Here is a 26,160-nt window from a genome sequence, read left to right as displayed (position 1 = left end):
TGTATTAATCCCAGCAGAAAATCTGTCATTGAAATTGAGTTATAAAATTGAAGCTTCTGTAGACATTTCTGTGGAGTGCAGACTATTTGTTTTCTTAGGATATGATGCCCTCCGCTGGCTCTCTACGAAAATGAGCAATATCGGTTATCGAAGATCTCGTCCTTGGTTGCATAAAGATTTTGTCACCGCGGTGTAGACCTCACTGCTTATCGCATGCCACAACGAACTGCAATTCAGAAAAAGGTACACGTAAATCACAAATAAATATCACCGTAACCCGGGAAAGGAGAAGAAGTCCCAGAAAAAAAAAAGAAATGAATAGAGATTTAAAAAAAAAGTTATTTTTTTAATTAAATTCATGTAAAACATTAAAACAAAGATGCCTGAGGCCACGTTCACACGTCAGTATAAGGTGAGGTTTTTTTTTACCTCAGTAAAATCAGGAGAGGAACATAACAATCAGAGGAAAAGTATAATAGAAACACGTCACCACTTCTGGATTATCACCAACCCCTGGCATACAAATATACTGAGGTAAAATACTCCTCGTCTGAACGTGGCCTTAGAGAACAGGGGCCGGACAGAAGCAAAGTGAAACACGAGTAGGGGTGTTGGGGCGCGGTGCCCACTATTCCAGCCATGCAGCAGATACCAAGCGCACAGCTTAGGCCATACTATTCTGATGGTACCACCACCTCCAGCTTTGTTCCTGGACTCCTGTACTTCGCTAGGTGCATGATTAATTGATTTAACTGTATTGATTAACAGGCGCCATTTCTATATCCGGCACTTATTGTTTGTGTGGCGGTAATATATCTACTTTTAAGGCACTTGCCATGATTCCTGTCACATGACATTTGGTTAATGTTTTACCTCTCCTTCTTTGTATTTAATAGAAAAATTGCATTTATCTTGGAACTTTATTTTATACTCGTGTATATGACCAGATACCATTAAATCCTGATTAAAGGAATTTTACACCAGGCCTCATGGATAAACAACACTGAAGGGACATTTTTTTCCGTTGTCCATAGCAACCAATCAGATCCGAGTTTACATTGTTTCAGCGCGGATTAGAAGATGAATCACGCATGTGATTGGTCGCTATGAGTAACGCTTTGTTCCGCGGAACCTTGTGTGCAGGCTCACGAGCAGGACGGCGGGTACAGAGTGACGGACTCGTCACCGCAAACATGGAGGGCTCCGGTGTAGTGTCGCTCGCACGGCAGCAGAAGCCCATGGTATGCGTAGAGTATCCGGGGCTGGTGCAGGACGTGGGCAGGATGCTGCGGACCCTGGGAGGAGAGGAAGGAGTTTCCCGGGTGAGTGCTGCCACTCATTCCATCTTACAGGTGGTGTTGCACTATTACTGGTCCCCCATGCAGGATAATACTGTGTGCTATAATTCCGTCTGATCTTTGGTTATATATTTACACTTCGCAGAATTCTTTGTGGGCAGTGAACAGTGCATGCTGTCACTTGTAGTTCTGATGTTTCCACGATGTTCTGACAGGTATACGCCGACCCCGCAAAGAGGCTCGAGCTCTACTTCAGACCTAAAGACCCATACTGCCACCCTCTTTGTGCCAACCGCTTCCCAACCACCACCATGATCTTGCGGGTGAGGAAGAAAACTCATAAGAAAAAGTCATCCCACCCTGATATTGGAGAATCGGAGGGAACCATCAGCATGGAGATTCTGGGGGTCGTGGGCACCGTCTATAAGTTTCAAGGTTTGTGGATTTTTTTCATCATGGTAGTGTTATTACTGGTGTCTGATATCCCAGTATATGATCTGATCCTGTATTATATTCCAGAGCTGCACTCACTATTCTGCCGGTGCAGTCACTGGGTACGTACATTACATTACTGATCCTGAGTTACATCCTGTATTATACTCCAGAGCTGCACTCACTATTCTGCTGGTGCAGTCACTGTGTACATATATTACCATACATTGCTTATCCGGTACTGATCCTGAGTTACATCCTGTATTATACTCCAGAGCTGCACTCACTATTCTGCTGGTGCAGTCACTGTGTACATACATTACATTACTGATCCTGAGTTACATCCTGTATTATACCCCAGAGCTGCACTCACTATTCTGCTGGTGCAGTCACTGTGTACATACATTACATTACTGATCCTGAGTTACATCCTGTATTATACCCCAGAGCTGCACTCACTATTCTGCTGGTGCAGTCACTGTGTACATACATTACATTACTGTTCCTGTACTGATCCTGAGTTCCATCCTGTATTATACTCCAGAGCTGCACTCACTATTCTGCCGGTGCAGTCACTGTGTACATACATTACATTACTGATCCTGAGTTACATCCTGTATTATACCCCAGAGCTGCACTCACTATTCTGCTGGTGCAGTCACTGTGTACATACATTACATTACTGATCCTGAGTTACATCCTGTATTATACTCCAGAGCTGCACTCACTATTCTGCTGGTGCAGTCACTGTGTACATACATGACATTACTGATCCTGAGTTACATCCTGTATTATACCCCAGATCTACACTCACTATTCTGCCGGTGCAGTCACTGTGTACATACATTACATTACTGATCCTGAGTTACATCCTGTATTATACTCCAGAGCTGCACTCACTATTCTGCTGGTGCAGTCACTGTGTACATACATGACATTACTGATCCTGAGTTACATCCTGTATTATACTCCAGAGCTGCACTCACTATTCTGCTGGTGCAGTCACTGTGTACATACATTACATTACTTATCCTGTACTGATCCTTAGTTACATCCTGTATTATACTGCAGAGCTGCACTCACTATTCTGCTTGGGGAGTAATTCCTCATTAGATCCCTAGAATTCCAGTTTGCAGTGCAGACTCTGATCATGCAGGGAATGCTGGAATATTTGAGCTCTACAGCCTGTAGAATTGTGAATGCAAAATAGGCAAACAAGAAAACTGACTAAACTGTCTTTTTCCTGGCTTTCAGGAATGTCAGATTTCCAGTATTTGGCGTTTACTGGTGAGATGGGAGGGTCTCAGACTTCTCTCTATGACAGAGTTTTACTGAAGAAGCCGGAGAAAGAAGAATATTTCCATCAGGACATCCCCCTCCATATCCCTCCTCCTATATTCTCGCGCCTGGACAACCCGGTGGATTATTATTATCGTCCTAACATCAATCACAGGTTTGGATTGTAGTAGTTGACACTGATCCCAGCTGTATAAACCTGTAGTTTCCGGTGTCCTTAGCGACTGCGTCATTTCAGTAGGTTGATGGAGCGAGAGGCTTCATGACTGGGTACGTTAAATGTGAATCTCGGAGAGCTCAATGCTACAATCTGCTCATTATTCAATTTTAAACCCTTCATGACACAGGCAATTTCTGTTTTTTTGTTTTTTTTTACGTGTTTGTTTTCCTCCCCTTCTTCCCAGAGCCATAACTTTTTTAATTGTTCTACCCACATAGACTTATATGGGCTTGTTTTTTCCTTGATGAGTTGTACTTTTCAATGACTCCATTCAGTTTACCACATAGGGTACTGGAAAAGAGAGTGGGGGAATTGTAAACCCCCCCCCCCCAAAAAAAAAAAAAAAACTGTGATTTTGACATTGTATTTTTTAGGGATTTTGTTTTTACGGTGTACGTTTTATGTAAAAAATGACCTCGCAATGTGATTCTTCTCATCAGTACGATTATGGCGATACCAAACGTGCAGTTTTTTTAAATTATTTTAGTCGTGAAAAAAATCATAAGTTTTTTTGGTTTGAGTTGCCATTTTCCGAGACGCATAACGTGTTCATTTTTCTGTCGATGGCTTATTGTTTTCAGGGCGATGCAACGTTTTTATTGATGCCATTTTGGGATAGATGTGATGTTTTAATCACTTGTTATAGCATTTTCTCTATATCTCTTCATCGGGGGACAATGGAAACTATGCTAAAAATCGTTATTTTGGGATACTTGAAATTTTTTTCACTTAGTATTTACCGATACGGGTTAATTATTTTTATATTTTGTTGGATCGGACTTTTCTGAATGCAGCGATGCCACATATATGTATATTTTAATTTTTTTTATTTTTGGATGAGGAAAAACTAGGCTTAATGAGTGGCGGGTTAACAAACACAGCTTATCAGATAGAAAATCCCGCTAAAACATAAACATTTATTAAATCATAACACTTAAATAGTCAAAAACCATTTAAGCATGAGACTATAGAGGTCAAAACAATAATGTTTAGAGAGTGCAGGAAAGATATATATCTTGGTACCGTGTTAGCCAGTAGATAGAAAAATGTTTAGAATTGAGAGTCCTCAGTGGTTGATACCTTTTAATGGCTAACTGAAAAGATGGTAACAAATTGCAAGCTTTCGAGACTACACAGGTCTCTTCATCAGGCACAGACTAATACAAATTCTGAAGAATCACATATTTATGCACAACATAGATATGTTATTATTATTATTATTTATTGTTATAGCGCCATTTATTCCATGGCGCTTTACATGGGAGGAGGGGTATACATAATAAATACAAGTACAATAATCTTAAACAATACAAGTCATAACTGGTACAGGAGGAGAGAGGACCCTGCCTGCAAAGGCTCACAATCTACAAGGGATGGGTGAGGATAGAGCTGGTCGTGCATCGGTTTGGTTGATCGGTGGTTACTGCAGGTTGTAGGCTTGTCGGAAGAGGTAGGACTTCAGGCTCTTTTTGAAGGTTTCGATGGTAGGCGAGAGTCTGATGTGTTGTGGTAGAGGGTTCCAGAGTAGGGGTGATACGCGAGAGAAATCTTGTATGCGATTGTGGGAAGAGGAGATAAGAGGGGAGTAGAGAAGGAGATCTTGTGAGGATCGGAGGTTGCGTGCAGGTAAGTACCGGGAGACGAGGTCACAGATGTATGGAGGAGGCAGGTTGTGGATGGCTTTGTATGTCATGGTTAGGGTTTTGTACTGGAGTCTCTGGGCAATGGGGAGCCAGTGAAGGGATTGACAGAGGGGAGAGGCCGGGGAATAGTGGGGGGACAGGTGGATTAGTCGGGCAGCAGAGTTTAGAATAGATTGGAGGGGTGCGAGAGTGTTAGAGGGGAGGCCACAGAGCAGGAGGTTGCAGTAGTCAAGGCGAGAGATGATGAGGGCATGGACTAGGGTTTTTGCAGATTCTTGGTTTAGGAATGTACGGATTCGTGGAATGTTTTTGAGTTGAAGGCGGCAGGAAGTGGAAAGGCCTTGGATATGTGGTTTGAAGGAGAGATCAGCGTCAAGGATTACCCCGAGGCAGCGGGCTTGTGGGACTGGGGAGAGTGGGCAGCCATTTACTGTAATGGATAGGTTCGTTGGGGGGGTCACGTGAGATGGGGGAAAGATGATGAATTCTGTTTTGTCCATGTTAAGTTTCAGAAATCTAGCGGAGAAGAAGGATAAAATAGTGGACAGACATTGAGGGATTCTGGTTAGTAGGGAGGTGATATCTGGTCCAGAGATGTAGATCTGTGTGTCGTCAGCATAGAGGTGATACTGAAAGCCATGAGATTCTATGAGCTGTCCCAGGCCAAAGGTGTAAATGGAGAAGAGCAGGGGCCCGAGAACTGAACCTTGCGGGACTCCGACAGATAGGGGGCGAGGTGAGGAGGTGGTGTGTGAGTGGGAGACGCTGATATGTGATTAAATATGTGATTCTTCAGAATTTCTTTTAGTCTTTGCCTGATGAAGAGACCTGTGTAGTCTCGAAAGCTTGCAATTTGTTACCATCTTTTCAGTTAGCCATTAAAAGGTATCAACCACTGAGGACTCTCAATTCTAAACATTTTTCTAGAGATAGTGCAGAGTTTTATGCTTAAAGAGAGAAATATGGAATTATGTGTTTCCTACCTCACCCTAAAAGTGCCCGCTGGGATGTCCCTTCCTAACTGCGGAGGTTGGCACGCTATCTTGGACACAAATTGGCGACCCCTCTCACCAACGGCTAGCCCTAACAGGTTATATTGATTCCTAATCTATTACTAATTCTACATTAAAGCGGATATCCAGGACTTCAGAAAAAAAGCCATGTAGTTGCTAACAAAGGTAACTACCCGCCTGTTGTTCCCGGTGCCGGTCACTGACCGCTCCTGCCAGAGATTCAGCTACTCCCTGTCAACAGAGCTGCCGTTTCTCTTCCTGTTGACAGGATGGGACTACTGGTGTCATTCTGATTGACAGCCATCTTCTTCCAATAAGGCAGCGGAAGCCGGCTGTCAGTCATCATGACACCAGTAGTCTCGCCCTGTCATCAGGAACAGAAACTGCAGATCTGTTGACAGGGAGTAGCTGAATCTCTGGCAGGAGCGGTCAGTGACCTGTGTCGGGTACAACCTGCAGGTAGTTGCCTTTGTTAGCTACTACATGGCTTTTTTTTCTAAAGTTCTTGTTAGTCTCCTTGAGGGTCTTGAAGCTGTGATTGTCTAATCACTTGTTTTATATACAGTAAAGCCACAGCATCACTGTATATAGAAGAAATCATTGTCTCATTTGAAGCTCTTAATAACATGTCTTCAATGGACCCCCCCGGCTGTCATAGCAATCCATCGGTGACCCGTGATCCCATGCCGGCACATGGTGAATGCCGCTGTCAGAGTGGCATTTAACATGTTAACAATTGCAGGTGGAGCGGGTCCTGGCTGTAACACACAGCCATAACCTTCCGAGTATGGGGGGTCTACCTGTGGGCCCGCTCTATTCACCTGCTTCCGACTTTTGTCATACATTTACTGTGCATGTCGTGAAGGGGTTAACGGGTTTTACTATCTTTATAAAGCGATGGTGTATATCACTAGGATTTGCCATCATTCTGACTGATGGCGGTTTGGCCTCTGAGTCCCCCACTGATCCTGAGAGGGATATTTTTTACTTTTTTTTCCCCCCTCCTCATTAACGCTCCGTCACCTGCAGAACAAGGAATGCATCAGAGCCTGCTCCTGCAATACCTCCGCTGACCCCCAGGGCACTTGCTGTATATGGGACAGTTTTAGAAACCAAGTGCATTTCCTTTATGAGCGCTTGCAGCTGCACAGCACCATCTACTGTCTTTGTCCGGTACTGCATATTTAATTTTCTCCTGTTTCTTCAGGGATGGTTATCAGCCTCCACATCTGTCCAGTGAGAATCTGATTGGGTTAAGCAGGGCCCGCAGGCCCCACAATGCAATATTTGTTAACTTTGAAGATGGAGAGGTGCCCACTGATCCTCATCCAGCAGCTGTCAAGAACTGGAAGAAGCTGTGTACCAATTCTGTGGACAAGAAAGTAGAGCAGGAGATGAGGAGGGTACGTTCTACAGTGGTAATATATCATCAGATGTGCACCATATGTACAGTAAATGGACAAAAGTATGTGCACCTTCCATCTCTAGGAACTTTTCTCATTTCCCACCCTACATCCATAGACATTAATATGGAGCCAGCAGACCATTAGTAACTTTTATGCACATGTTTGTAAAGCAGACGACATGAAAAAGGGATGGAGGTTGTTTACCGGGATCGAGGGGCCGTATGATGAACAATGGAAGTGAGGGGCTGGATGTTATATACAGGGGGCGAGGGGCCGGATGTTATATACAGGGGGCGAGGGGCCGGATGTTATACACTGGGAGCTAGGGGCCGGATGTTATACACTGTGAGCTAGGGGCCGAATGTTATACACTGTGAGCTAGGGGCCGAATGTTATACACTGTGAGCTAGGGGCCGCATGTTATACACTGTGAGCTAGGGGCCGCATGTTATACACTGTGAGCTAGGGGCCGCATGTTATACACTGTGAGCTAGGGGCCGCATGTTATACACTGTGAGCTAGGGGCCGCATGTTATACACTGGGAGCTAGGGGCCGCATGTTATACACTGGGAGCTAGGGGCCGCATGTTATACACTGGGAGCTAAGGGCCGGATGTTATATACGGGGGCAAGGGGCCGGATGTTATACACTTGGACCTAGGGGCTGGATGTTATATACAGGGGGTGAGAGGCTGGATGTTATATACTGGGACCTAGGGGCCGGATGTCATATACTGGGACCTAGGGGCCGGATGTCATATACTGGGACCTAGGGGCCGGATGTCATATACTGGGACCTAGGGGCCGGATGTCATATACTGGGACCTAGGGGCCGGATGTCATATACTGGGACCTAGGGGCCGGATGTCATATACTGGGACCTAGGGGCCGCATGTTATACACTGTGAGCTAGGGGCCGCATGTTATACACTGTGAGCTAGGGGCCGCATGTTATACACTGTGAGCTAGGGGCCGCATGTTATACACTGGGAGCTAGGGGCCGCATGTTATACACTGGGAGCTAAGGGCCGGATGTTATATACGGGGGCAAGGGGCCGGATGTTATACACTTGGACCTAGGGGCTGGATGTTATATACAGGGGGTGAGAGGCTGGATGTTATATACTGGGACCTAGGGGCCGCATGTTATACACTGTGAGCTAGGGGCCGCATGTTATACACTGTGAGCTAGGGGCCGCATGTTATACACTGGGAGCTAGGGGCCGCATGTTATACACTGGGAGCTAGGGGCCGCATGTTATACACTGGGAGCTAAGGGCCGGATGTTATATACGGGGGCAAGGGGCCGGATGTTATACACTTGGACCTAGGGGCTGGATGTTATATACAGGGGGTGAGAGGCTGGATGTTATATACTGGGACCTAGGGGCCGGATGTCATATACTGGGACCTAGGGGCCGGATGTCATATACTGGGACCTAGGGGCCGGATGTCATATACTGGGACCTAGGGGCCGGATGTCATATACTGGGACCTAGGGGCCGGATGTCATATACTGGGACCTAGGGGCCGGATGTCATATACTGGGACCTAGGGGCCGCATGTTATACACTGTGAGCTAGGGGCCGCATGTTATACACTGTGAGCTAGGGGCCGCATGTTATACACTGTGAGCTAGGGGCCGCATGTTAAACACTGGGAGCTAGGGGCCGCATGTTATACACTGGGAGCTAAGGGCCGGATGTTATATACGGGGGCAAGGGGCCGGATGTTATACACTTGGACCTAGGGGCTGGATGTTATATACAGGGGGTGAGAGGCTGGATGTTATATACTGGGACCTAGGGGCCGGATGTCATATACTGGGACCTAGGGGCCGGATGTCATATACTGGGACCTAGGGGCCGCATGTTATACACTGTGAGCTAGGGGCCGCATGTTATACACTGTGAGCTAGGGGCCGCATGTTATACACTGTGAGCTAGGGGCCGCATGTTATACACTGTGAGCTAGGGGCCACATGTTATACACTGGGAGCTAGGGGCCGCATGTTATACACTGGGAGCTAAGGGCCGGATGTTATATACGGGGGCAAGGGGCCGGATGTTATACACTTGGACCTAGGGGCCGGATGTTATATACTGGGACCTAGGGGCCGGATGTTATATACTGGGACCTAGGGGCCGGATGTTATATACTGGGGGCTGGATGTTATATACCGGGGGCAAGGGGCCGAAAGTTACATACTGTGGGTGAGGAGCTGGATGTTATATACTGGGGGCCGGATGTTATATACTGGGGGCAAGGGGCCGAATGTTATATACTGGTTGCGAGGAGCTGGATGTTATATACTGGGGGCCGGATGTTATATATCGCGGGTGAGGGGCCGGATGTTAAACACCGCTGCAATGGGGCTCAAGACGTAACCAGAATTCAATGATTAAGACATATGAGCCATTACTTTCCTCCATGTTGTGTATTTATCACACACCAGTGTCATATTTGTTTATCACAGAGATTTACTATTCTGTTCTTTTTTCAGCTCTTTACGTGCCGACCCATTTGGTCCCGAAACGCAATTAAAGCCAATGTCAGCATCCACCCTGACAAGCTGAAGTTATTGCTGCCATATTTTGCCTATTACATGGTCAGTATTGGCAAGACATATGGGTTGTCTGATAAGGTTTATATGTAGTAAAGCTTAGAATGTTGGCTGCTGCTCTGGTTGTAACTGGAGCATAAGTTAATGAGGTAGTGCTACATAAGTATAATTTTTTGTATAAAGCTAAGTTCTATTTGGCCTTTATAACCCAGGGTTTGGTTTTTCGTCTTGCCTGTTTTCTTTGATGCAAATACCATTTCTCATGTCCTTGTTTCTTCTCCGCTGCACTATTTGTTTGCTTCTTATTGTAGCTGACTGGGCCCTGGAGAAGTCTTTGGGTGCGGTTTGGCTATGACCCCAGGAAAAATCCAGAAGCTAAAATGTACCAAGTACTTGATTTCCGGATCCGCTGTGGGATGAAGTCCGGTAAGCGGGGTGGGGGGGTATGGGGGGGGCAGTCATAATTTTCGTATACTCTCCATTGAAAATGATTAATATTGGCAAGAGTTTGCACTGGCTTTCTTCTAGGGGTTATGCATTGCCTGTCATTACTGCTGCATGCTGGGAAGAACTGTTGCCAGTGCAGCCATCTGACACCTATTGTGCTCTGTTCTACCTGACGTCTGCGTGACAGTTTTCGGGCATCGGTCGGTTACTACGGCCTCTGGTCCATCCGCCATACAGCTGTCTCCCTATGACTAATGCAGAAATAAGCGGTGCTGCACAACCCCATTTACAACAGAATAACTTAGGTATTTCTTTTGCAGCAATATGGTGATATTCCTAACCACCTCTTCTGTCTGGAACAGGGTACACACCAAACGATATGCCGGTCAAAGCCAAACGGAGCACTTACAACTACAGCTTGCCCATCACTCTGAAGAAGCCAGGTGAGTTGTTTAAGGTGCTGCAATCATGGCAGTTCTTGAAATTAGGAAACTGCCAGCAATGCCAAATGACATCTAAAAGCCTTAACCCAGAGCTCCCCAATCTGTGGCTCTCAAATGGTTACAAAACTACAACTCCCATTAGGAGGCTTTGCACTAATTGCTAATCCCTCTTTTCCATTAGTCGTACCCCATAGGCTATAACAGAGAGTGCCTTGCTGTCTCCCACTTTCTTCCAAGTTTGGCAATTATGGGAAACCCATTGTTTTCTAAGCCCTGTTACATTTTGGTCAAAATGTAGCTGAGGGGCGCACCACTGAGCATTATCTCATGGCTTCCAGTAACCTGGGTCTGAGAGTCATAAGATGTCATACTGTAGGTAATGATGGGGATCATCCTCTCCTGCTGGATTTCTGTGCCATCACGTTCATCATTTATTGCAGTTGGGGAGAAAACCATCTTCTGTTGTGCTGCCATGCAGCCATTGTGACCTCACATCCTTTAGTGGGACGTAACAGTAGATGGGATGTGGAGCTGCAGCTCTGGTGCTAGATTTACAGAGTCCTATAGGGTGAGGGCGGCCTACTCTACTCTGCTGCAGGACTCATGGAGCACAGATACTTTGTGTGAACACGTACATGCAGTAGTGTCAGTCCTTGCCTTGTTTTGCTTAGACTTCATGAACTGAGTATTCACTCCTTTTGTCCCCCCCCTTCAGTGCCACAAGCAGTCAGCATGCAGGACCTGACCCACGGACTGGGATCACTGGGCTCTAAAGAGACTAAAAAGCTTCCACCTAATAAATACCGGCTGAAGGTGAGCGCTGTACACCCAGGGTAACATACCGCTATCGTAGATGTAAGGGTACCGTCACACAGTGCCATTTTCATCGCTACGACGGCACGATTCGTGACGTTGCAGCGTCGTATAAGTATCGCTCCAGCGTCGTAGACTGCGGTCACACGTTGCAATACACGGCGCTGGAGCGATAATTTCATGACGTATTTGCGATGTAGAAGCCGTTGGTTACTGTGCGCACATCGTATACAACCTGTGTCACACAATGCAATCATGCCGCCACAGCGGGACACTAGACGACGAAAGAAAGTTTCAAACGATCTGCTACGACGTACGATTCTCAGCGGGGATCCGGATCGCAGTAGCGTGTCAGACACAGCGATATCGTAAATGCATCGCTGGAACGTCACGAATCGTGCCGTCGTAGCGATCAAAATTGCACTGTGTGACGGTACCCTGAGGGTTCCCATCTGTGACTTACCAAGAGTAATCTCCATTCTAAATCAGGAGGTGAGAGGTGCTCCTCACATGGCATCAGTCAGCCGCTGATAAGACAGGTGCATGAGACCTGACTTGGAAGTGAGAGGCATCGGATAATCCCTTTAAGGGACTTCTGTTAGCCAAACTTGTGGGGCAAGTTTGTGCATGGAAACTTGTTTTGTGAAGAGCAATGGCTGACCTTAATGGGGTATTCTCCTCTTAAGTGGTGGCGTGTCGCAAGGAGTCAATCCTCTGGGATAACCGCCAATCTTGAGAATCAGTGTCAACAATGCTGTGGTGTGGATCAACTTAAGGTACCGTTACACTAAACGACTTACCAACGATCACGACCAGCGATACGACCTGGCCGTGATCGTTGGTAAGTCGTTGTGTAGTCGCTGGGGAGCTGTCACACAGACAGCTCTCTCCAGCGACCAACGATCAAGGGAACGACTTCGGCATCGTTGAAACTGTCTTCAACGATGCCGAAGTCCCCCTGCAGCACCCGGGTAACCAGGGTAAATATCGAGTTACTAAGCGTGGCCCTGCACTTAGTAACCCGATGTTTACCCTGGTTACAAGTGAACACATCGCTGGATCGACGTCACACACGCCGATCCAGCGATGACAGCGGGTGATCAGCGACAAAATAAAGTTCTGGACTTCTAGCTCCGACCAGCGATATCACAGCGGGATCCAGATCGCTGCTGCGTGTCAAACACAACGAGATCGCTATCCAGGATGCTGCAACGTCACGGATCGCTGTCGTTCTCGTTGGAAAGTTGCTCAGTGTGAAGGTACCTTTACATCAGTGCTGCAGCCCCTTAATTCCTTAGACTGGGATGGACACCCCATCAATCATTAGCAATATTCCATTATTTACATTGAGGGGAGTATCCTTGTATGGTTTAGTGCCAGATTCCTGTAATATATAGTCTTATCTGCCTGAAGCCGCACATTCATCATTATCAGAATGAAATATCTAATTTTTCACCTTCTCTCTTATCCCAGGAGTCGGTTTACATTTTCCGGGAAGGGAATTTACCTCCGTACCGCCAGATGTTTTATCAGTTGTGTGATCTGAATGTGGACAGGTGTGTGGTACCAATGAATGTATTTATAGGGATTGTCCAAGATTAGAAAAAAAATGGCAGCTTTCTTTGCTTGTGTCCGGTATTATAGCTCAGCTCTGTTTGGGTGAATGAAGCTGAGGTTCAGTATCACAAGCAACCTGCTTAGCCTGCTTGTACAAGCACATTATCACAGGAGGCCCGGCATACAATGTGATGAACGTTCTGCTGTAGTCTGCAGGAAATCATTAGTCGTAACCATGGCGCGGAGAGTGAATGTACAGAACGGGATGGCTGGTGTCTGCCGAAGACCAGCGACCAACTCCGGGACTCAATGTCCCTCATGATCAAGCAAATCATCCGCTCCAAGAGACCAGGTGAGATGGAAATTCATCTGCTTAGAAGGATATAAGAAATGTATCTATACACTGACTGCACCAGCAGAATAGTGAGTGCAGCTCTGGGGTATAATACAGGATGTAACTCGGGATCACTAAAGGATAAGTAATGTAATGTATGTACACAGTGACTGCACCAGCAGAATAGTTAGTGCAGCTCATTATACACATTATAATGGCCACAAAAGTGTTCAATACAGTATAATGGCCCCCACATATAATGACACCCCCACATAGTGCTCCATACAGTATAATGGCCCCACATAGTGCTCCGTGCAGTATAATGGCCTCACATAGTGCTCCATACAGTATAATAGATTCCACATAGTGCTCCATACAGTATAATGGGCCCAATATAGTGCTCTATATAGTATAATGGCGCCATTTAGCTGTCCATACAGTACAATGGCCCCACATAGTGCTCCATACAATATAATATGCTCCACATAGTGCTTCATACAGTATAATGGCCCCACATAGTGCTCCATACAATATAATGTGTTCCACATAGTGCTCCATACAGTATAATGGGCCTCACATACTGCTTCATACAGTATAATGGCCCCACATAGTGCTCCATACAGTATAATGTGCCCCACATAGTGCTCCATACAATATAATGTGTTCCACATAGTGCTCCATACAGTATAATGGGCCTCACATACTGCTTCATACAGTATAATGGACCCACATAGTGCTCCATACAGTATAATGGGCACAATATAGTGCTCTATATAGTATAATGGTGCCATTTAGCGCTCCATACAGTATAATAACCTCACATAGTGCTCCATACAGTATAATGTGCCTCACATAGTGCTCCATATAGTTTTCCATACAGTGTAAAGTCCTGCATTGCATACAGTCCTGCATTGCCTTCCATACAGTATAATGGCCCTACATAGTGCTGTACACAGTATAATGGCCACAAAAGTGTTCCATACAGTATAATGACCCCCACTTAGTGCTCCATACAGTATAATGGCCCCACATAGTACTCCATGCAGTATAATGAACTCTACATAGTGCTCCATACAGTATAATGTGCCCCACATAGTGCTCCATACAGTATAATGTTCCCCACATAATGCTCCATACAGTATAATGGTCCCACTTGGTGCTCCATACAGTATAACGTGCTCCAGATAGTGCTCCATACAGTATAATGTGCTCCACATAGTGCTTCATACAGTATAAAGTCCTGCATTGCCTTCCATACAGTATAATGGTCTTACATAGTGCTGTACACAGTATAATGGCCACAAAAGTGTTCCATACAGTATAATGGCCCCCCACATATAATGACCCCCCACTTAGTACTCCATACAGTATAATGGCCCCACATAGTGCTCCATGCAGTATAATGGCCTGACAGTGCTCCATACAGTATAATGGACTCTACATAGTGCTCCACACAGTATAATGTGCCCCACATAGTGCTCTAAGTTGTATTTTAGAGGATTATTTTTTTTTGTTGATCAACAACTATGTTCTCAATCAACCCAAAAGACTCATAAATATCAAAGCTTAATATTTTTGGAAGTTGGAGTGTTTTTTTTTTTAGATTTGGCTATCTTAGGTGGATATCTGTTTGTGCAAGTAACTATTACTGTGCAGAATTATTAGGCAACTTAATAAAAACCAAATATATTCCCATCTTACTTGTTTATTTTCACCAGGTAAACTAATATAACTGCACAAAATTTAGAAATAAACATTTCTGACATGCAAAAACAAAACCCCCAAAAACTAGTGACCAATACAGCCCCCTTTCTTTATGATGACACTCAACAGCCTTCCATCCATAGATTCTGTCAGTTGCTTGATCGGTTTACGATCAACATTGCGTGCAGCAGCCACCACAGCCTCCCAGACACCGTTCCGAGAGGTTGTACTGTTTTCCCTCCCTGTAGATCTCACATTTTATGAGGGACCACAGGTTCTCTATGGGGTTCAGATCAGGTGAACAAGGGGGCCATGTCATTATTTTTTCTTCTTTGAGACCTTTTCTGGCCAGCCACGCTGTGGAGTAGTTGGAGGCATGTGATGGAGCATTGTCCTGCATGAAAATCATGTTTTTCTTGAACGATACCGACTTCTTCCTGTACCACTGCTTGAAGAAGTTGTCTTCCAGAAACTGGCAGTAGGTCTGGGAGTTGAGCTTCACTCCATCCTCAACCCGAAAAGGTCCCACAAGTTCATCTTTGATAATACCAGCCCATACCAGTACCCCACCTCCACCTTGCTGGCGTCTGAGTTGGAGTGGAGCTCTCTGCCCTTTACTGATCCAGCCTCTGGCCCATCCATCTGGCCCATCAAGAGTCACTCTCATTTCATCAGTCCATAAAACCTTTGAAAAGTCAGTCTTAAGATATTTCTTGGCCCAGTCCTGACGTTTTATCGTATGTTCCTTGTTCAAAGGTGGTCGTTTTTCAGCCTTCCTTACCTTGGCCATGTCCCTGAGTATCACACACCTTGTGCTTTTTGTTACTCCAGTAACGTTGCAGCTCTGAAATATGGCAAAACTGGTGGCAAATGGCATCTTGGCAGCTTCACGCTTGATTTTCCTCAATTCATGGGCAGTTATTTTGCGCCTTTTTTGCCCAACACGCTTCTTGCGACCCTGTTGGCTTTTTGCCATGAAACGCTTGATTGTTCGGTGATCACTCTTCAAACATTTGGCAATTTCAAGACTGCTGCATCCCTCTGCAAGACATCTCACAATTTTGGACTTTTCAGAGCCCGTCAAATCTCTCTGCTGATCCATTTTGCCAAAGGAAAGGAAGTTGCCTAATAATTAAGCACACCTTATATAGGGTTTTGATGTAATTAGACAACACCCCTCCTCATTACAGAGATGCACGTCACCTGATTTACTTGATTGGTAGTTGGCTCTCAAGCCTGAACAGCTTGGAGTAGGACAACATGTATGAAAAGTATCGTGATCAAAATACAACTTGCCTAATAATTCTGCACACAGTGTATACAGTATAATGTTCCCCACATAATGCTCCATACAGTATAAGGGTCCCACTTGGTGCTCCATACAGTATAAAATGCTCCAGATAGTGCGCCATACAGTATAATGTGCCGCACATAGTGCTTCATACAGTATAATGTGCCCCACATAGTGCTCCATACAGTATAATGGCCCCACATAGTGCGCCATACAGTATAATGTACCCCACATAGTTATCCAAATAGTATAATGTGCCCCACATAGTGCTCCATACAGTATAGTGTTCTCCACATAATGCTCCATACAGTATAATGGTCAAACTTGGTGCTCCGTTCAGTGTAACATGCTCCATACAGTATAATGTGTCTCATATATTGCTCCATACAGTATAATGGGCATCACATAATGCGCCATACAGTATAATGTGCCTCATATATTGCTCCATTCAGTATAATGAGCACCATATAATGCTCCATACAGAATAATGAGCCCCATATAGTACTCCATCAAGTATATTGGGCCCCATATATTGCTCCATCTAGTATAATGGGCACCACCTAGTGCTCCGTACAATATAATGTACCCCACATAGTGCTCCATACAGTATAACGTGCCCCACATAGTGCTCCATACAGTATAATAGCTTCACACAGTGCACCATACAGTATAATGGCCACATATATTGCTCCATACAGTATAATAGGCACCACATAATGCGCCATACAGTATAACAGCCCCATATATTGCTACATTCAGTATAATGAGCATCATTTAATGACCAGTACAGAATGAGCCCCATATAATACTCCAGTTTAATGGGTCCCATATATTGATTGCTCTATACAGTATATAGGCCCCATATATTGCTCCATACAGTATAATGAGCACCATATAATGCTCCATACAGAATAATGTACCTCATATAATACTCCACCCAGTATAATAGGCCCCATATATTGCTCCATACAGTATAATGAGCACCATATAATGCTCCATACAGAATAATGTACCTCATATAATACTTCACCCAGTATAATGGGCCCCATATATTGCTTCATACAGTATAATGGGCACGACCTAGTGGTGCATACCGTACAATAGACCGCACATTAAAATAAAAAACACTCACCTTTGCCCATTCCCCCACTGCTCCGGTCTCTTCATGGTATCTTCAGATCCTCTGCACATCTCGGTACAGGACGTGTTGTAATGATGATATCACGTCCGCTACACTGTGACTTCAGATGCAGAGGGGGAATGATGGGAGTGGGAGTGTCAGCTGACGCTCCCTTCTCAATCATTGCCTTCAACTGTATTAGCATCTAGGATGCCTATATTGTTGAAAGCGTGAAGCCTGGCGGGGGACTAAATGTACTCGGGGGACCCTCCAGGTGTCACGGGCCAAATATACTCCTCCTGCGGAGGATGAAGATGAAGGCATTGCCCAGGTACTCTCTTCCGTCTTACTGACATTGGGATGAGGAGACTGCTGTGTAGTTGCTGATATCACTTCTCCGCCTGTATCATTCTTTTTTCCTAATAATTAGAGTAGTCTTAAAGGTGAGGTAGGGGAGAACGGCTGCACAACCCATGTCAGTGGGTAATGAAGCTGTGATATTGCTATCAGCGGTGATATACTTTACCCCGCTCCATTCTGCATTGTGAGTGCCCCCCATAGCCTCTGGTGGTCAGTGCACGCACGTATCTTGCTGACTTCCCCGACCATGCTCTTTATATTCTTCTCCTTAGCGCTGTTCACCAGCCCTTCCGCCCCTAGTGACACCAAGGAGACGCTCATGTATGAGTCCGGAGAAGAGGAGGAAGACGAAGAGGAGGAATTTCATCCTTCAGAAGGAAGCGAGAATGAGATGGAAACTGAACTCCTGGACTACGTGTGAGCCGCCTTGTAGCTCTGCGCCCCTGCAGCGGTATGGATTATCAAATAGGGGCAAGCGGCAGAGCTTTCCAGGTATGAACTGACTCCCTGCCGTGTGGACCGACGCCGGCTGCAGGAAGGGACCGAAGCTATGTAGCAGGATGATGCACTAATGATGTGCAACCATCAGATACGTAATGTTTGCTGCAATGAGCTATGTGGCACCATGAACTGCCCATGTTCTGTTTATTTGTAGCCATCATTTCTATTGTAGCGAGTTGTTTTGGAGTATCAAAGTTCTTTGCATCTTTTATCATCATTTTACATCATTGTACTGACCACTCCAAATTCCTGTGTAAATATGTTACATGTTAATACGTGTTTTATACCACAGAGCTGCTTTTCAGCCTTCAGAGCTGAAATCTCCCATGATTCCTTTCTTACTCTGATGATTCATATTCCGGAAACTACCCTAATTTTACATTACTGGAGCAGCTTTGTTTATGTAATGAATACTGGGAGATTTCAGCTATGACTCCTGCAGAATTAGGACTGCAGCTCCGCAGTCCTAATGCAGCCTATATCGTATTAGACCTTGGTGACCTCAAGATTCCTTTATTATTTCTGGGGATTTATTTAGTTTTATTTTTGTTATCTGTTTCTTTTGTACTTTGTTAGTTGCAGGTTAACTAAATAAATCGTGTTCGGCAATGTCTGAATTTAATTATTAAAACCAAGAAGGTGGTGTTATTCCCAGGGAATGAAAATATAAGTATATATATATAGTATAGAAAAAATGGAGCTGCACCATAAAAAGGAATTTAGGGTGCAAGGACCGCCAAACAAATATCCATTTGTAGAAGTAATATCAAAGGAAAAGAGTAGGCATTATTCGAGTGCTGCCTGCTATTTTTATTATATGTATATATTAATCCCTTTCCAATATGGAATTTAATCCTATAATGCAGTGGGGTCATGAGCTGAGCCTTCTCCATTCACTGCAGATGCCGGCTGCGTTATACAGCTGCCATCTGCCCTCAAACAGCAGCCATCAGAGCTTGCTCCGATCTCTGCTGTTTATTCAAATGCAAGAGGTTCACGTCCCACCCGGGAAGGACTAAAACAATCAAGTCAAATTTAAAAAAAAGGCTAAATATGAATATATATAAAAGATTGAACTTCTCTCGCGCTCTCTATCTGTGTGTGTATGTATTATATTGTGAGGGGTTGACTCGCTCAGCTGCTTCCCAAGGTAGACAGGGGAACGCTTCTTGTGGTGAATCACCTGCTGGTTTATTGGGAGCCAGCATAAACCATAGCAGGGTTCAGCAAAGTAAGCATGGCCTTTCTGGCATAGCTGCAAAATAAAAAGATAAAGGAATAACAAAGCCCAATAGTCTGAGGGATTCGCTCAGAGCACTATGTGCCTTCAGCTCCACCTGGACCCACCGTGTTGGAGTCTTTCCTCTCCAAATACAACACCCAGACTGCCTCTCAAGGCCAGCCATTTAAACCCAGACCATGTGACTGATCACATGACTGTGATGTCACACAGGTCCTGTTAGCACACGGCTGTTCCGACTCTGCAGGTTGATATATGGTGGACACCTTCCCACCCACTCTATAGATTCTGGTTTCACATCAGTGACGCCATTATGCGCAGTGACACGTATCACCCCTCATATACCATGACAGTGACCCTGTCACTATACATATACACATACATCTCCATACAGTGTGAACAGATACAAGCTGCAATTAGAGATGAGCGAATATCTTCAGCTCCCTCCTTATCCGAATAACTATATTGCTTCCCGAATAGCTGCTGCGGGAACCTGGAGCGCTCCAATAATCAGCTGTCCGGCTCCGCAGCTGCTGTGTGACAGTCATAGCACACAGGCGCGACACATGCAGCTGCGGAGCCGGACACCTGATTATCGGAGCCCCCCAGGTATCCGGGGTCCCGCCGCAGCTCCTTCAGTAAGTGCTATAGCTTGCCGAGCTTATCGTCATAATCGTACTGACCTGGCAAATCATACTTTTAGGTCCTTTTTATGGTATTATGAAAGCCATTAAAGACATTTTTTATCTGTGTTTTTTTGTATATTGTATGGTAAAATGAAGGGTATCTTTCAAAACAGGAAGTCATATGGTGATGGAGAAAGGAGGGGCAAAAATGAAAACTAAAAAAAGTGACCATTTGGGAAAGGCGATACAGGGTCGCTGACATTGCAGGGATTTATCATCACTAGAACAAAATGTCAGGAAAGCCCTGTGCCGCTCGTCCTGCTGTCAGCTCTGCTCATGTTTCTGTGGCTCATGGCCCATTATAGGACATGGCCACCCATGATGCCCGGGGACAGGGTGGAGCAGCACACTGCCATCCTAACATCTCACCTCGTTAGGTCCAGGCCTGGACATTGGTGCCATCAATGATCACACATTCATCGGATCTGCCCCAGGTACACCACACCTGTGATATCGCTTCTCATAGTGTCAGCCGTGCAGTCCCTCCTGTGCGCAGCAGAGGGCAGTGATGTGCAGTTTTCCTATCGATCATCATGGCCCGGGGCTGCGTCTATAAATACTTCCCTATTTTTGCTCCATTCAGCCTCCATTGTACCCCGTGTCACTTGTCTGCTCACACTGGAAACGTCCCGGGGGGCGGCCGCTAATTATAACACATTTCCAGCTCACAAATTGTTCCCTGATATCCAGAAAAAGAAACGTGAACCCAAAATAGAAGAGAAATCGTCAATCATTTATCACACACGCCACAAGCATGAGATCAGGAGCGGCTGATGGGAGAGACACGGACCTGTCCTCATCACTGCAGACTGTATCACACAGGAGGGGATTAGATACACAGCAGACTGTATCACACAGGACGGGATTAGATGCACAGCAGACAGTCTCACACAGGAGGGGATTAGATACACAGCAGAGTATCACACAGGACGAGATTAGATACACAGCAGACTGTATCACACAGGACGGGATTAGATACACAGCTCAGCAGACAGTATCACACAGGACGGGATTAGATACACAGCAGACCGTATCACACAGGACGGGATTAGATACACAGCAGACCGTATCACACAGGACGGGATTAGATACACAGCAGACTGTATCACACAGGACGGGATTAGATACACAGCAGACAGTATCACACAGGACGGGATTAGATACACAGCAGACAGTATCACACAGGACGGGATTAGATACACAGCTCAGCAGACAGTATCACACAGGACGGGATTAGATACACAGCAGACAGTCTCACACAGGACGGGATTAGATACACAGCAGACTGTATCACACAGGACGGGATTAGATACACAGCAGACTGTATCACACAGGACGGGATTAGATACACAGCAGACAGTATCACAGGACGGGATTAGATACACAGCAGACGGTATCACAAAGGAGGGGATTAGATACACAGCAGAGTATCACACAGGACGAGATTAGATACACAGCAGACTGTATCACACAGGACGGGATTAGATACACAGCTCAGCAGACAGTATCACACAGGATGGGATTAGATACACAGCAGACAGTATCACACAGGACGGGATTAGATACACAGCTCAGCAGACAGTATCACACAGGATGGGATTAGATACACAGCAGACAGTATCACACAGGACGGGATTAGATACACAGCAGACCGTATCACACAGGACGGGATTAGATACACAGCAGACAGTATCACACAGGACGGGATTAGATACACAGCAGACAGTATCACACAGGACGGGATTAGATACACAGCAGACGGTATCACACAGGACAGGATTAGATACACAGCAGACGGTATCACACAGGATGGGATTAGATACACAGCAGACGGTATCACACAGGACGGGATTAGATACACAGCAGACGGTATCACACAGGACGAGATTAGATACACAGCAGACGGTATCACACAGGACGGGATTAGATACACAGCAGACGGTATCACAAAGGAGGGGATTAGATACACAGCAGACAGTATCACACAGGACGGGATTAGATACACAACAGACAGTATCACACAGGATAGGATTAGATACACAGCAGACAGTATCACACAGGACGGGATTAGATACACAGCAGACAGTATCACACAGGACGGGATTAGATACACAGCAGACTGTATCACACAGGACGGGATTAGATACACAGCAGACTGTATCACACAGGACGGGATTAGATACACAGCAGACGGTATCACAAAGGAGGGGATTAGATACACAGCAGAGTATCACACAGGACGAGATTAGATACACAGCAGACTGTATCACACAGGACGGGATTAGATACACAGCTCAGCAGACAGTATCACACAGGACGGGATTAGATACACAGCAGACAGTATCACACAGGACGGGATTAGATACACAGCAGACCGTATCACACAGGACGGGATTAGATACACAGCAGACAGTATCACACAGGACGGGATTAGATACACAGCAGACAGTATCACACAGGACGGGATTAGATACACAGCAGACGGTATCACACAGGACAGGATTAGATACACAGCAGACGGTATCACACAGGATAGGATTAGATACACAGCAGACGGTATCACACAGGATGGGATTAGATACACAGCAGACGGTATCACACAGGACGGGATTAGATACACAGCAGACGGTATCACACAGGACGAGATTAGATACACAGCAGACGGTATCACACAGGACGGGATTAGATACACAGCAGACGGTATCACAAAGGAGGGATTAGATACACAGCAGACAGTATCACACAGGACGGGATTAGATACACAACAGACAGTATCACACAGGATAGGATTAGATACACAGCAGACAGTATCACACAGGACGGGATTAGATACACAGCAGACAGTATCACACAGGACGGGATTAGATACACAGCTCAGCAGACAGTATCACACAGGACGGGATTAGATACACAGCAGACAGTATCACACAGGACAGGATTAGATACACAGCAGACAGTATCACACAGGACGGGATTAGATACACAGCAGACAGTATCACACAGGATGGGATTAGATACACAGCAGACAGTATCACACAGGACGGGATTAGATACACAGCAGACAGTATCACACAGGACGGGATTAGATACACAGCAGACTGTATCACACAGGACGGGATTAGATACACAGCAGACTGTATCACACAGGACGGGATTAGATACACAGCAGACTGTATCACACAGGATAGGATTAGATACACAGGACGGGATTAGATGTACAGCTCAGCAGGCAGTATCACACAGGATAAGATTAGATACACAGCTCAGCAGCAGTATCACACAGGACGGGATTAGATAAACAGCAGACAGTATCACACAGGACGGGATTAGATACACTGCAGACAGCATCACACAGGACGGGATTAGATACACAGCTCAGCAGCCAGGATCACACAGGATAGGATTAGATACACAGCTCAGCAGACAGCATCACACAGGATAGGATTAGATACACAGCTCAGCAGCCAGTATCACACAGGATAGGATTAGATACACAACTCAGCAGGCAGTATCACACAGGTTAGGATTAGATACACAGCTCAGCAGGCAGTATCACACAGGTTAGGATTAGATACACAGCTCAGCAGACTGTATCACACAGGATAGGATTAGGTACACAGCCCAGCAGACAGTATCACGGTATATTTAATTCTCTAACAAGGATAAGATTAGATACATGGCTCAGCCGTCAGTATCACACAGGATTGGATATGTGGCTCAACAGTCAGTATCACACAGGATTAGCTACGTGGCTCAGCAGTTAGTATCACACAAAATTACACTATGTTCCAAATTATTATGCAAATTGGATTTAATTGTCATAAAGATTTAATTGTTTTGTTTTTCAAATAAACTCGTGGATGGTATTGTGTCTCAGGGCTCAATGAATCACTGAAATCAATCTTAAACACATGTGATAATTAGTTTTCCAGGTGATTCTAATTAAAGGAAAACTACTAAAAAATGATGTTCCACATTATTATGCAGGTCACAGGTTTCAAGCAATATGGAAATAAAAAGGATCTCTCTGCTGCTGAAAAGCGTTAAATAGCGCAATGCCTTGGACAAGGTATGAAAAAATTAGATATTTCAAGAAAACTTAAGAGTGATCATCATACTCTGATGAGTTTTGTGACTGAAACAGAGAACAGACAGAGTTCATGCAAATAAAGGCATAATGAGGAAGTTTTCTGCCAGACAAATTCATTGGATTAAGAGAGCAGCTGCCAAAATACCATTACAAAGCAGCAAACAGTTATTTGAAGCTGCTGGTGCGTCTGGAGTCCCTCGAACCTCAAGGTGTAGGATCCTTCAAAGGCTTGCTGTGGTGCATAAACCTACTATTCGGCCACTCCTAAACAGTGTTCACAAGCAGAAACGGTTGCAGTGGGCCCAGACATACATGAACACTAATTTTAAAACAGTCTTGTTTACTGATAAGCGTCGAGCAACCCTGGATGGTCCAGATGGATGGAGTAGTCGATGGTTGGTGGATGGCCACCATGTCCCAACAAGGCTGCTACGTCAGCAAGGAGGTGGAGGAGTCATGTTTTGGGCTGGAATCATGGGGAAACAGATGGTAGGGCCCTTTTAAGGTTCCTGAAGGTGTGAAAATGACCTCAGCAAAGTAAATAGAGTTTCTGACTGACAACTTTCTTCCATGGTCTAAAAAGCAGAAACGTGCCTTCAGGAACAAAATCATCTTCATGCATGACAATGAATACCTCTGAGTAATTGGCTGCTATGGGCATAAAAGGAGATAAACTCATGGTGTGGCTACCATCTTCCCCTGACCTCAACCCTATAGAGAACCTTTGGAGTATCATCAAGCAAAAGATCTATGAGGGTGGGAGGCAGTTCACATCAAAACGGCAGCTCTAGGAGGCTATTCTGACTTCATGCAAAGAAATACAAGCAGAAACTCTCCATAAACTCACAAGTTCAATGGATGCAAGAATTGTGAAGGTGATATCAGTTGAAGGGCTCCTATGATAACATGTAACTTGGCCTGTTAGGATGTTTTGGAGTTAAATAGCTTTTTTGTTCAGTGAATGTGACCTCCTAATGCTGCAAATTCCACAAATGAGCATTTTCAGTTCTTTAAAACATATCAAAAGTTTAGAAATTCTACTGTGCCTAATAATTTGGAACAGCGCATTTTCAGTTTTTATTCATTTTGGAGATTATACTGTTATCATTGGGAGGTTTCTTCAATAAAATTCGATGTATACTCTAAAGGGTGATGACTTTTATTAGACTGACTGTCATTTGCACCGACCATTTAGGAAAATCCGAGAAAAATGTCATTTGCATAATAATTTGGAACATAGTGTAGATGCATGGCTCAGCAGTTAGTATCACACAGGATTAGATGCATGGCTCAGAAGTCAGTATCACACAGGATTAGCTACGTGGCTCAGCAGTTAGTATCACACAGGATTAGATATGTGGCTCAGCAGTTAGTATCACACAGGATTAGATGCATGGCTCAGCAGTCAGTATCACACAGGATTAGCTACGTGGCTCAGCAGTTAGTATCACACAGGATTAGATATGTGGCTCAGCAGTTAGTATCACACAGGATTAGATGCATGGCTCAAGTCAGTATCACACAGGATTAGATGCATGGCTCAGCAGTCAGTTTCACACAGGATTAGCTACATTGCTCAGCAGTTAGTATCACACAGGATTAGCTACGTGGCTCAGCAGTTAGGATTAGATATGTGGCTCAGCAGTCAGTATCACACAGGATTAGCTACGTGGCTCAGCAGTTAGGATTAGATATGTGGCTCA

The 26,160-nt window shown here is 45.1% G+C and overlaps 1 protein-coding gene across 1 annotated transcript; it reads left to right on the top strand.

Annotated features, from left to right (window-relative positions):
* Positions 1–1,091: 1,091 nt before the first annotated feature.
* GTF3C5 (general transcription factor IIIC subunit 5) lies at positions 1,092–19,700 on the top strand. The gene is made up of 11 exons (XM_077284674.1): positions 1,092–1,322; positions 1,514–1,733; positions 2,985–3,183; positions 7,110–7,305; positions 9,812–9,916; positions 10,183–10,297; positions 10,681–10,761; positions 11,477–11,574; positions 13,048–13,130; positions 13,341–13,483; positions 18,213–19,700. The coding sequence occupies exons 1-11, from the start codon at positions 1,107–1,109 to the stop codon at positions 18,359–18,361; spliced, it is 1,605 nt and encodes a 534-aa protein (XP_077140789.1). The 5' UTR covers positions 1,092–1,106; the 3' UTR covers positions 18,362–19,700.
* Positions 19,701–26,160: the final 6,460 nt, after the last annotated feature.

The sequence above is a fragment of the Ranitomeya variabilis genome, chromosome 2, assembly GCF_051348905.1.
Source record: "Ranitomeya variabilis isolate aRanVar5 chromosome 2, aRanVar5.hap1, whole genome shotgun sequence".
In the NCBI taxonomy this organism is placed as follows: domain Eukaryota; kingdom Metazoa; phylum Chordata; class Amphibia; order Anura; family Dendrobatidae; genus Ranitomeya; species Ranitomeya variabilis.
This window is presented reverse-complemented; position numbering and strand designations above follow the sequence as displayed.

Excerpts from the sequence above, each read along its gene's own strand:
- GTF3C5 (XM_077284674.1), top strand. The coding sequence starts at position 1,107 with ATGAGTAACGCTTTGTTCCGCGGAACCTTGTGTGCAGGCTCACGAGCA. Across the intron at positions 1,323-1,513 it reads GAGAGGAAGGAGTTTCCCGG|GTATACGCCGACCCCGCAAA; the intron begins GTGAGTGCTGCC and ends ATGTTCTGACAG. Across the intron at positions 11,575-13,047 it reads CTAATAAATACCGGCTGAAG|GAGTCGGTTTACATTTTCCG; the intron begins GTGAGCGCTGTA and ends CTCTTATCCCAG.